Genomic DNA, 13,126 nt, shown 5'->3' with positions numbered 1-13,126 from the left:
TACATAATGCTGGGGGTCCTACATAATGCTGGGGGGTCCTACATAATGCTCGGGGTCCTACATAATGCTCGGGGTCCTACATAATGCTGGGGGGGTCCTACATAATGCTGGGGGGGTCCTACATAATGCTCAGGGTCCTACATGATGCTGGGGGGTCCTATATAGTGCTGTGTCCTCTTCGGACCCCTATAACTCTCTTATTTTTCCGTATACGAGGATGATAACATTACTCCAGTAAACCCTGATTGGTTGTTATGGGAAAACCAGACAATTCCGGTCTCAGGCTGATTGATAAATCGGGGCCATTGTCTCCGGCCGCATGGAATGCTGGGAAAGGTCAGAGACAACAGTAAAATAAAAAGACTGGCACTACAGAAAGTGGCGCACGGAAGTAATAGTGCGATATAGTCATTCGCTCACATATATATATATATATATATATACAGTCAAATCTCCCTTAGCGGACACCTCCCAATAGACGACAGTTTTTTTTTATTCACCATGAGTGTTGGGAGATTCTACTGTATATATGTATATAGAGAGACAGAGAGAGAGAGAGAGAGACAGAGAGAGACAGAGAGAGACAGAGAGAGAGAGAGACAGAGAGAGAGAGAGAGACAGAGAGAGACAGAGAGAGACAGAGAGAGAGAGAGACAGAGAGAGAGGAGAGAGAGAGAGAGAGAGAGAGAGAGAGAGAGAGAGAGAGAGAGAGACAGAGAGAGACGAGAGACAGAGAGAGAGAGAGAGAGAGAGAGAGAGAGAGAGACAGAGAGAGACAGAGAGAGACAGAGAGAGAGAGAGAGAGAGAGAGAGACAGAGAGAGAGACAGAGAGAGACAGAGAGAGAGAGAGAGACAGAGAGAGAGACAGAGAGAGACAGAGAGAGACAGAGAGAGACAGAGAGACAGAGAGAGACAGAGAGAGAGACAGAGAGAGAGACAGAGAGAGACAGAGAGAGAGAGAGAGAGACAGAGAGAGACAGAGAGAGAGACAGAGAGAGACAGAGAGAGAGAGAGACAGAGAGAGACAGAGAGAGAGAGAGACAGAGAGAGACAGAGAGAGAGAGAGAGAGAGAGACAGAGAGAGAGAGAGAGAGACAGAGAGAGACAGAGAGAGAGAGAGAGAGACAGAGAGAGACAGAGAGAGAGACAGAGAGAGACAGAGAGAGACAGAGAGAGACAGAGAGAGAGAGAGAGAGAGACAGAGAGAGACAGAGAGAGACAGAGAGAGAGAGAGAGACAGAGAGAGAGAGAGACAGACAGAGAGAGAGAGACAGAGAGAGAGACAGAGAGAGAGAGAGATATCTACAGTCCTGGCCGTAAATGTTGTCCCCCCTGAAATTTTTCTGCAAAATGAAGTATTTCTCACAGGAAAGGATTGCAGTAACACAGGTTTTGCTATACACATGTTTATTCCCTTTGTGTGTATATATATATATAGATCTCCTCTCCTCTGTATATATATATAGATCTCCTCTCCTCTGTATATATATATATTGCAGTAACACAGGTTTTGTTATACACATGTTTATTCCCTTTGTGTATATATATATAGATCTCCTCTCCTCTGTATATATATATATATATATATTGCAGTAACACATGTTTTGCTATACACATGTTTATTCCCTTTGTGTGTATTGGAACTAAACCAAAAAAGGGAGGAAAAAAGCAAATTGTACATAATGTCACCAAACTCCAAAAATGGGCTGGACAAAATTATTGGCACCTTTCATAATTGTGGAAAAATAAGATTGTTTCCAGCATGTGATGTTCCTTTATACTCACCTGGGGCAAGTAACAGGTGTGGGCAATATAAAAATCACACCTGAAAGCAGATAAAAAGGAGAGAAGTTCACTTAGTCTTTGCATTGTGTGTCTGTGTGTGCCACACTAAGCATGGACAACAGAAAGAGGAGAAGAGAACTGTCTGAGGACTTGAGAACCAAAATTGTGGGAAAATATCAACAATCTCAAGGTTACAAGTCCATCTCCAGAGATCTAGATTTGTCTTTGTCCACAGTGCGCAACATTATCAAGAAGTTTACACCCCATGTCACTGTAGCTAATCTCCCAGGGCGTGGACGGAAGAGAAAAATTTATGAAAGTTGTCAATGCAGGATAGTCCAGATGGTGGAAAAGCAGCCCCAAACAAGTTCCAAAGATATTCAAGCTGTCCTGCAGGCTCAGGGAGCATCAGTGTCAGCGCGAACTATCCGTCCACATTTATATGAAATGAAACACTATGGAGGACCCCACTATGGAGGAGACCCAGGAGGACCCCGCTATGGAGGATACCCAGGAGGAGGACCCCACTATGGAGGAGACCCAGGAGGACCCCACTATGGAGGTGACCCAGGAGGACCCCACTATGGAGGAGACCCAGGAGGACCCTACTATGGAGGAGACCCAGGAGGACCCCGCTATGGAGGATACCCAGGAGGAGGACCCCACTATGGAGGAGACCCAGGAGGACCCCACTATGGAGGTGACCCAGGAGGACCCCACTATGGAGGTGACCCAGGAGGACCCCGCTATGGAGGAGACCCAGGAGGACCCCACTATGGAGGAGACCCAGGAGGACCCCACTATGGAGGAGACCCAGGAGGACCCCACTATGGAGGAGACCCAGGAGGACCCCACTATGGAGGAGACCCAGGAGGACCCAACTATGGAGGAGACCCAGGAGGACCCCACTATGGAGGAGACCCAGGAGAACCCCACTATGGAGGAGACCCAGGAGGACCCCACTATGGAGGAGACCCAGGAGGACCCCACTATGGTGGAGACCCAGGAGGACCCCACTATGGAGGAGACCCAGGAGGACCCCACTGCTGACACAGACATAAAAAAAGCAAGACTACATTTTACCAAAATTAACTTGAGTAACCAAAATCCTTCTGGGAAAACATCTTGTGGACAGATGAGACCAAGATAGATCTTTTTGGTAAAGCAAATCATTCTACTGTTTACCGAAAACGGAATGAGGCCTACAAAGAAAAGAACACAGAACCTACAGTGACATATGGTGGAGGTCAGTGATGTTTTGGGGTTGTTTTGCTGCCTCTGGCACTGGGGGCCTTGAATGTGTACAAGACATCATGAAATCTGAGGATTACCAATGGATTTTGGGTCGCACTGTACAGCCCAGTGTCAGAAAGCTGGGTTTGTGTCAGAGATCTTGGGTCTTCCAGCAGGACAATGACCCCAAACATAGGTCAAAAAGCCCCAGAAATGGATGACAACAAAGTGCTGGAGAGTTCTGAAGTGTCAGCAATGAGTCCAGATCTAAATCCCATTGATCACCTGTGGAGAGATCTTATAATTACTGTTGGGAAAAGGCGTCTTCCAATAAGAGACCTGGAGCAGTTTGTAAAGGAAGAGTGGTCCAACATTCCGGCTGAGAGGTGTAAGGAGCTTATTGATGGTTATAGGAAGAGTGGTCCAACATTCCGGCTGAGAGGTGTAAGAAGCTTATTGATGCTTATAGGAAGACACTGATTTCACTTATTTTTTCCAAAGGGTGTGCAACCAAATATTAAGTTAAGGTGCCAATAATTTTGTACAGACCATTTTTGGAGTTTGGTGACATTATGTCCAATTTGCTTTTTTTCCTCCTTTTTTGGTTTAGTTCCAATACACACAAAGGGAATAAACATGTGTATAGCAAAACCTGTGTTACTGCAATCCTTTCCTGTGAGAAATACTTCATTTTCTAGAAACATTTAAGGGGTGCCAACACTTACGGCCATGACTGTATTGTGTATATATATATACATCTGACTTATCCTTATGGTTTTGATATTCAGGACAATGTATTTCTTGATCATCGCGGCGGTGACCTGTTTGAGCCTCCTCCTTCTCCTGCGGTGGAGCGGCGGTAATAGAAGACATCAATGGGTGGCTGAGCTGCTGCGGCGCTGGAACCTCAGGGGTCTCTCCAGGGGGAAACACAGGAAGAAGTTGGAGCGGGACACGAGTATTGCCCGGGATATACAGGAGAAGCTACTACTGCAATACCTGGAGCGACACCGGAGCACGGAGTACGGCCTCAGCCACAACTTCAACGACTTACAGGGTAAGAAACACCAAAGCCCCGAGAAGTCACGAGCTATAGAAAAATTATTAGCACATTTTTTTACATTTTCTTTTTTTTTGTTTTTTTTTTAAAGGGGTACTCCGGTGGAAAACTTTTTTTTTTCTTTTTTTTTTTTAATAAACTGGTGCCAGAAAGTTAAACAGATTTGTAAATGACTTCTATTAAAAAATCTTAATCCTTCCAGTACTTATTAGATGCTGAATACTGCAGAGGAAATTCTTTTCTTTTTGGAACACCGAGCTCTCTGCTGACATCACAAGTACAGTGCTCTCTGCTGACATCATGAGCACAGTGCTCTCTGCTGACATCTCTATCCATTTTAGGAACTGTCCAGAGCAGCCTATGTTTGCTATGGGGATTTTCTCCTACTCTGGACAGTTCTTTAAATGGACAGAGATGTCAGCAGAGAGCACTGTGCTCGTGATGTCAGCAGAGAGCTCTGTGTTCCAAAAATAAAAGAATTTCTTCTGTAGTCTTCAGCAGCTAATAAGTACTGGAAGGATTAAGATTTTTTAATAGAAGTCCTTTACAAATCTGTTTAACTTTCTGGCACCAGTTGATTTAAAAAAAAAAAAAAGTTTTCCTCCACAATACCCTTTTAAGGAAACAGCCCATTTTGGCCATAAAGGGGTACTCCGCTGCTCAGCATTTGGAACAAACTGTTCCGAACGGTGGAGCCGGGAGCTCGGAACCCGTGACGTCATAGCCCTGCCCCTCATGACATCACACCCCGCCCCCTCAATGCAAGTCTATGGGAGGGGGCGTCACGCCCCCTCCCATAGACTTGCATTGAGGGGGCGGGGCGTGACACAATGAGGGGGCGGGGTTATGACGTCACAAGCTCCCGGCTCCAGCGTTCGGAACAGTTTGTTCCAAATGCTGAGCAGTGGAGTACCCCTTTAAGAACTTTGGCCAATTTTATTTTCGTATTTTCCTCCTCGCCTTCTTTTGTGCGACCAGTTGTCCTTTGTAACGACATCAATAATTTTACCATGAAATGTATGGCGCAACCCAAAAAAATACTATTTGTGTGGCGAAATTGAAAAAAAAAACGCAATTTTGTTTTCACGCCGTACAATTTACATTAAAATGTTTTCTTTATTCTTTGGGTCAAAACGATTAAAATGATCCCCATGATTACAGACTTTTTTATTATTGTACCGCTTTAAAAAAATCTCAAACTTTTAAACCAGATTAGTACGTTTAAAATCCCCCTATTTGACGACCTATAACTTTTTTATTTTTCCGTATGAGCGGCAGTATAAGGGCACTTTTTTGCGCCTTGATCTGTACTTTTTATGGATACCACATTTGCGTATATAAAGCTTTTAATACATTTTTTATAAATTTTTTATGGAATATGATGTGACAAAAAAGCAGCAATTTTGTGCTTTTTGTTTTTTACGTTTACGCCGTTCACCGTACGTGATAATTAACAGTATATTTTGATAGTTCGGTCATTTGCAATACCAAATATATTTATTTAATTTATTTTTCTTTTACACTTTTTGGGGGTAAAATGGGAAAAAGGGACAATTTACTTTTTTATTGGGGGAGGGGATTTATCATATTTTTTTACTTTTATTTTTTACTTTATTTTTTAACACTTTTTATGTCCACATAGGGGGCTATTTATACCAATCACTTGATTGCTAATACTGTTCAGTGCTATGTATAGGACATTGCACTGATCAGTATTATCAGTGATCTTCTGCTCTGGTCTGCTCGATCTCAGACCAGAGCAGAAGACCCCGGGAGATAGCCGAAGTCAGGTGAGGGGACCTCCGGCCGCCATGCTGGATGACCGGATCCCCACGGCAGCACTGCACGTGATCTCATCATCCATTTTGCCGCAGATGCCGTGATCTTTATAGAACACAGCATCTGAGGGGTTAATGGTAGACATCAGCGTGATCGCTCATGTTCGCCATTACCGGCGGGTCCCTGGCTGCTGATAGCAGCCGGTACCTGCCGTGCATGGTGCGAGCACCACTCTGGTGCTCACGGTCATGTACAGGACGTAAATGTACGTCCTGGTGCGTTAAGTACCACCAAAGCAGGACGTACATTTATGTCCTGCGTCTGAATATTCTGGGTTCCTCAGTACATATAGTAATGCATAACATGTTATCAATAATGTATGCATCACTGCATCTGTTTACACCAGTGTTTACCATCCTGGGAGCCTGCAGCTGTTGCAAAACTACAACTCACAGCATGCCTGGACATAGTTCCCTCACATTAGATAGGCAGCATAGTTCCCTCACATTAGGTAGGTAGTATAGTTTCCCCACATTAGGTAGGCAGCATAGTTTCCCCACATTAGGTAGGCAGCATAGTTTCCCCACATTAGGCAGGTAGTATAGTTCTCCCACATTAGATAGGCAGCATAGTTTCCCCTCATAAGGTAGGTAGTATAATTCCCTCACATTAGATAGGCAGCATAGTTCCCCCACATTAGATAGGCAGCATAGTTGCCCCACATTAGATAGGCAGCATAGTTCCCCCACATTAGGTAGGTAGTATAGTTCCCCCACATTAGGTAGGCAGCATAGTTTCCCCACATCAGGTAGCATAGTTTCCCCACATTAGGTGGCGTTGTTTCCCTACATTAGGTAGGTAGCATAGTTTCCCCACATTAGGTAGCATAGTTTCCTCACATTAGGTAACATAGTTTCCCCACATTAGGTAGCATAGTTTCCCCACATTAGGTAGCATAGTTTCCACACTATAGGCAGCATAATTGTCCCCCTCCCTACCCCTCTGACACACACACACCTACGCGACGTCCCTAGTCAGACCTGGGCCGGCCGCAGGCTCACTGTCTAAAGTGTCCGCTGCGCTATTAAGGGAGGTTTCTCCCTTCTTGGGTTCATCAGGGGATATCACACAGTAATCTCAAAGAGACAATGATAGCATGGATGAAGGTAAGAAGATACACAATGTCACCGTGCGTGTACAATAAATACTAAAGGTGTAAGATTGGACCACTAACTCACGTCCTATGGGATGGAGGATGTGAAGTCTGGGCGTTCCCCTCGCTGATCCCCACATCACTAGCTGACTACATTCATGTCATTAAATTGAGTCCGGTGGCGTGAATTGTGGTATATTCGGAAGTCAATAACACTGCACGAACTCAGCTGTAATGTCAATCACGCTCCAGCGGCAGGATATCATTGTGGCATGTAAATGGTTACTGCCGGACATCTGCACGATCGGTGAGTGTCAGCTGCTGATACTCACGGGGAATGAAGTGAACACATCTCTTAAAGGGGTACTCCGCTGCTCTGCGTTTTTTTGAACAAACTGTTGCGAACGCTGAAGCCGGCGCCGGGAGCTTGTGACGTCATTGCCCCGTCCCCTCATGCCTCCCCGCCCCCTCAATGCAACTCTATGGGAGGGGTCGTGACAGCCGTCACGCCCCCTCCCATAGACTTGCATTGAGGGGGCGGGGGCGTGACGTCATAAGGGGCAGGGCTATGATGCCACAAGCTCCCGGCTCCAGCGTTCAGAACAGTTTGTTCCAAACGCTGAGCAGTGGAGTAGCCCTTTAAAGGGGTACTCCGGTGGAAAACTTATATGTATATTTTTTTTTATCAACTGGTGCCAGAAAATTAAACAGATTTGTAAATTACTTCTATAAAAAAAAAATTGTAATCCTTCCAGTACTTATTAGCTGCTGAATACTACAGGGTGGTTGCACTCAGGGTGTATTAGGCACACTTAAAGGGGTAACTCCAGTGGAAAACTTTTTTTTTTTTTTAATCAACTGGTGCCAGAAAGTTAAACAGATTTGTAAATTACTTCTATTAAAAAATCTTAATCCTTCCAGTACTTATCAGCTGCTGAATACTACAGAGGAAATTATTTTCTTTTTGGAACACAGAGCTCTCTGCTGACATCACGAGCACAGTGCTCTCTGCTGACATCTCTGTCCATTTTAAGAACTGTCCAGAGTAGGAGAAAATCCCCATAGAAAACATATGCTGCTCTGGACAGTTCCTAAAATGGACAGAGGTGTCAGCAGAGAGCACTGTGTTCGTGATGTCAGCAGAGAGCTCTGTTTCCAAAAAGAAAATAATTTCCTCTGTAGTATTCAGCAGCTAATAAGTACTGGAAGGATTAAGATTTTTTAATAGAAGTAATTTACTGCCACCAATTGATTTAAAAAAAAAAAAAAAAAAGTTTTCCAACGGAGTACTCCTTTAAGTGTGCCTAATACACCCTGAGTGCGACCAGGATATATACGTAACTATAGCTCATTTTTATTGTAACACTACAATAATAAATAAATAGTTGAACTATGCTTTTAAATCATTTTCTTTGTCAAACAGATATAATAAAATCTAATTGGCTTTAATTTAATTCCTCCAGATGTCTCCTCATTCCAGAAGAATCACCCCCTGACTCAGTATGTGGACTATAAAGACTATTTACAGCGCACGTCACAGGGAGAGGAGAACATTCTGGTACCGGGGAGACCCTCCGTCCTAGTAGCGACTGCAGGAAATTCTGGAAACCGCACCCTGGTCCCCATCAGTGATAACAGATCCACTGACCGTTTCCTTCAGGTATCTCCTAGAGCAGTGTTTCCCAACCAGTGTGCCTCCAGCTGTTGCAAAACTACAACTCCTAGCATGCCCGGACAATTAAGAGCTTGTCTTTCTCATCCAGAGGATTCATACTGTCCCTGAAATCAAGGCTTCCCTCTCATGTTTGGGCATGCTGGGATTTGTAGTTTTGCAACAGCTGGAGGCACACTGCTTGGGAAACACTGTCCTTTAGTATAAAGGCTCTGACGCTACATTGGGAACCTCTGTTTTGTAAACTTGTGATACCTTTCAATACAACCCCAGTAGATAGGTAAGGAATCCCCCTATTAGGTAGAAGCCCCTAAAAGATAGGTAGGTAGGAAACCTCTTATTAAGTACAGTATATGCCCCTATTATGTGGTTCCCCCCAATAAGTCCCTTCCTAAAGAAAATAATAAAAATTCCACTCACCTTCCCTCCGCCCCTGCACTGAGGCCTCCGCATCCTCCGCTATGTGAGTGGTGCAGGACCTGCCGCTCCATCAAATGACGTCATCGCCCGGCAGGTCCTGCACAACTTTATGGATAATGGAACAAAATAAAAAAGGCCTCAGCGCAGAAACGTAGGGAACGTGAGAGGAATTTTCTTTTTTTATGTTCTGCTGGTATCAGGATGGGTATCAGGCTAATGCCCGGTACCGGCACCAATATCAGTATCAGAACAACGATGTTTTCAAGGATAGAATAGTATGAACTAGATGGATATAATAATTGTTATGTGAATGAAGCCTAAGACAAATGAATACCGTGTTTACACACCATAAAAATGGCTGTAAATTACAAAAAAATAGATTTTTTTGGTTTTGCGAAATACAGAAATTCGGGATAGGGGACAAGTGTCTGAACGCTAGGGGTCCGACCGCTGGGAACCCCCTTAATCTCCTGTATGGGCCCCCATCACCGGCCGCAACAATGTCCCGCCTCAGCTGGAGATTGGCTGAGTGGGCCATCACTTGCGTTCGTCCAGGATGGTGAGAGCTGCCCTGTTCCAAGTACATGTAAGTCGATGGGGCCCGTACAGATGATCGCGTGGGGTCCCCACAGTCGGAGCCCTCGCAATCAGACATTTTTCCCCTATCCATGTCTTAAAAGTTCACTTCCCTTTACTACCCCTTTAAAGGGGTACTCCACTGACCAGCCTTCGGAACATTCAGTTCTGAACGCTGTGTGCGCGCTGCGGGGGTCGGCCACGCCTCTCGTGATGTCACACCATGCCCCCTCAATGCAAGTCTATGGGAGGGGGCGTGGCAGCCACCACGCCCCCTCCCATAGACTTGCATTGAGGGGGACGTGACGTCACGATAGGGCGTGGCCGACCCCCCGCAGCGCGCACACAACTTAATGTTCCGAACGCTGGTCAGTGGAGTACCCCTTTAAAGACAGTATTATCCAGTGCTAGCTATAGGTTATATACACAAAACTTTGTATCAAACAGACACGTCCCTACGCGTTTTACCCGGATGGTGCTGGGATCATCAGGGGATAGACTTGGTACTTAATAAGGGGTACAAAATAAGAAGTTACAAAGGGACGTGAATCAAAGTGGTAAACAGAACCAGGGAGACTTCACAGGATAGGGAATAATCCTCTGATCACGGGGGTCTGACCTTCGGGGGGCCCTGCTCTCCCTGTGCCTGGAGTGATGTATTGGCACGGTGTGTTCTTTATGGGAGCGCCGGAAATACTCAAGTGCTGTCTCCCATAGACAGCGCATGGAGCGAGTGCCAACTATAAGGGATATGTTTTAAGTTTGTGGAGTACCCCTTTAATAGAGCCACTTACTGGAGGAAAGCTGTTGCCGTAGCTTGTTGGAGGATGCCATGAAGGTCCGCCATTTTTGATTTTACATAGTCAATACTTTTCTTCTATCCTTTCTAAACTTCTCTCCGGTGTTCTAGGGAGCAGCTGTATGTCTGGAGATCATTCACGACACTTTCCCTGGAGCTCTGGAAAAAGTGTTTAAGTTCTCGTTTCCACCGACGACCCACCGATCCGATGCCGGGATTCCCATCATTCCATATCCGTCTGTCTTCTCAGCAGGTTTCATGAAGGACCTGCACTCTCCTCAGGGGCCGGTCCACCCGTCCATGTCCCACCACGAGATACTTTACACTCAGCTGCTCTTCTCACTCCGGGACCCCGATCTGAGCATGCTCGAAGCCAACTCCTCCTGTGTCCTTCGCCACGTCTTCTCCATCTTGGAGGATTGTTGGGAGTCTCTGGTGACTGATATCCAGAAGGGACGTCTCAGTCCGGAACTTACGGTTCCTTTAGAAACCAGAAAGCAAATAGAAGACTTACTGGTCCCAGATGCCTCCAGGGCAGCAGAACTGCGCTCTTACTTCCAAGAAGGGTTTCAGGGCATCGTGAAGCGGGTTTGGCCCAAGTTGCAGGTGATTCTGGCGGTGGAAAGTGGAGGCAGCGACTTGGATCGGCAGATTCTGAAGGATGGGGTATGCCAGGGAGTCCCGGTGTATTCTCCCACATATGGTGCAGCAGAAGGTATGTATGTATTCATGCCTACCTCCATTTACTTATGTTAGTACAGAGCAGTCGCCCTCCAGATATTGCAAAACTACAACTTCCAGCATGGATGGCTGTCCGGGCATGCTGGGAGTTGTAGTTTTGCAACATCTGGAGGGCCATAGTTTGGAGACTACTGGTATTGTGTTCCCCAACCTGTGTCTTTCAGCAACAGAGAATACTTAAAGGGGTACTCCAGTGGAAAACGTTTTTTTTAATCAACTGGTTCCAGAAAGTTAAACAGATTTGTAAATTACTTCTATAAAAAAATCTTAATCCTTCCAGTACTTATTAGCTGCTGAATACTACAGAGGAATTTTTTTTTTTGAACACAGTGCTCTCTGCTGATATCTCTGTCCATTTTAGGAACTGTCCAGAGTAGCATATGTTTGCTATGGGGATTTTTCTTTTACTCTGGACATGTCTTAAAATGGACAGAGATGTCAGCAGAGAGCACTGTGGTCGTGATGTCAGCAGAGAGCACTGTGGTCATGATGTCAGCAGAGAGCACTGTGGTCATGATGTCAGCAGAGAGCACTGTGGTCATGATGTCAGCAGAGAGCACTGTGGTCATGATGTCAGCAGAGAGTGTTCCAAAAAAAAAAGAAGAATTTCCTCTGTAGTATTCAGCAGCTAATAAGTACTGGAAGGATTAAGATTTTTTAATAGAAGTAGTTTACAAACCTGTTTAACTTTCTGGCACCAGTTGATCAAAAAAAAAAAAAAAAAAGTTTTCCACCGGAGTACCCCTTTAAAAAAAGATATGAGGTAACAGCTCACTCCACAAGACCTGAGCATGGACAGGCCGGCAGTGTTCCCGGACCTACATCAGATCTACATCCACAACAGGGAATCCTGCTCGTCTGTGAGATAAAACGTAATGCTTTATTGTTTCATCCAAAGAGCAACATATAATACAGGACAATAAACTCCGACGGGTTTTGAGTGGATATGGCCCTTAGTCATGCCCATAATCAATACATCAAAAACACACAGTATTTATAAATCCCCATATGAGTCACATGGTTTAGCATCACAGGACGAATGGAGGTGCTCACAAAACCTCGTCTGGATCTCAAAATTTTTAGACACTATTATTAGAATGACGCCATTATAATATTTTTACATATATGAGAAGAGAGCACTACGAGGTGATCTGAGAAATCAATATACTAATATAATACAAATACCCGTATTTTTCGCCCTATAGGACGCAACTGCATATAAGACGCACCCTATTTTAAAGGTGCAAAATCTAGAAAAAAAAAGATTCTGCACCCAACAGTGATCTCCAACCTGCGAACGTGCAGATGTTGCAAAACTACAACTCCCAGCATGCCCGGACAGCCAACGGCTGTCCGGGCATGCTGGGAGTTGTAGTTTTGCAACTTCTGGAGGGTTGCAGGTTGAAGACCACTGGTATAGGAGGTTATACTTACGTGTCCCCGCCGCTCCAGACCCGTCACCACTGCCCTGGATGTCGCCCTCCATCGCTGTGGCCGCGTCCCTGTGGTGTCCCCGACGCTCCAGACTTTTTCTTCCCCGGGATCCACGCTCTCCGTCGCCGTCATCACGTCGCTACGCACTCTGCTCCAATTGGATGACGGCGTGCGCGACCACGTGATGACGTCGAAGGAGAGCGCAGGGGATCCCGGCACGGAGCAGACACGGAGGAAGCAGGTAAGGTCCCTCCCGGTGTCCTGTAAGCTGTTCGGGACGCCGCGATTTCACTGCGGCGTTCCCGAACAGCCCGACTGAACAGCCGGGTTAGTGTTATTTTCGTTTCGGTTTTCGTTTCGGTCAGCTTTGATCGCCGCCTCTGAAGGGTTAATACAGGGCATCACCGCGATCGGTGATGTCCTGTATTAGCGGCGGGTCCCGGCCATTGATGGCCGCAGGGACCGCCGCGATA

The 13,126-nt window shown here is 45.7% G+C and overlaps 1 protein-coding gene across 1 annotated transcript in view; it reads left to right on the top strand.

Moving 5' to 3' along the window:
• The first annotated feature begins 251 nt into the window (after positions 1–251).
• The window catches only part of GHDC (GH3 domain containing), an 85,353-nt gene continuing 72,478 nt past the window's right edge, over positions 252–13,126 (top strand). Inside the window, exons 1-4 of the mRNA XM_056549293.1 lie at positions 252–336; positions 3,808–4,076; positions 8,475–8,671; positions 10,590–11,193. Coding sequence (XP_056405268.1) covers positions 320–336; positions 3,808–4,076; positions 8,475–8,671; positions 10,590–11,193 — 1,087 coding nt within the window. The 5' untranslated portion in view covers positions 252–319. The remainder of the gene's footprint in view (positions 337–3,807; positions 4,077–8,474; positions 8,672–10,589; positions 11,194–13,126) is intronic.

Source organism: Hyla sarda, chromosome 12 (assembly GCF_029499605.1).
Source record: "Hyla sarda isolate aHylSar1 chromosome 12, aHylSar1.hap1, whole genome shotgun sequence".
NCBI lineage: Eukaryota > Metazoa > Chordata > Amphibia > Anura > Hylidae > Hyla > Hyla sarda.
The sequence above is the reverse complement of the archived record's forward strand: the minus strand, read 5'-3'. Positions and strand labels throughout refer to the sequence as shown.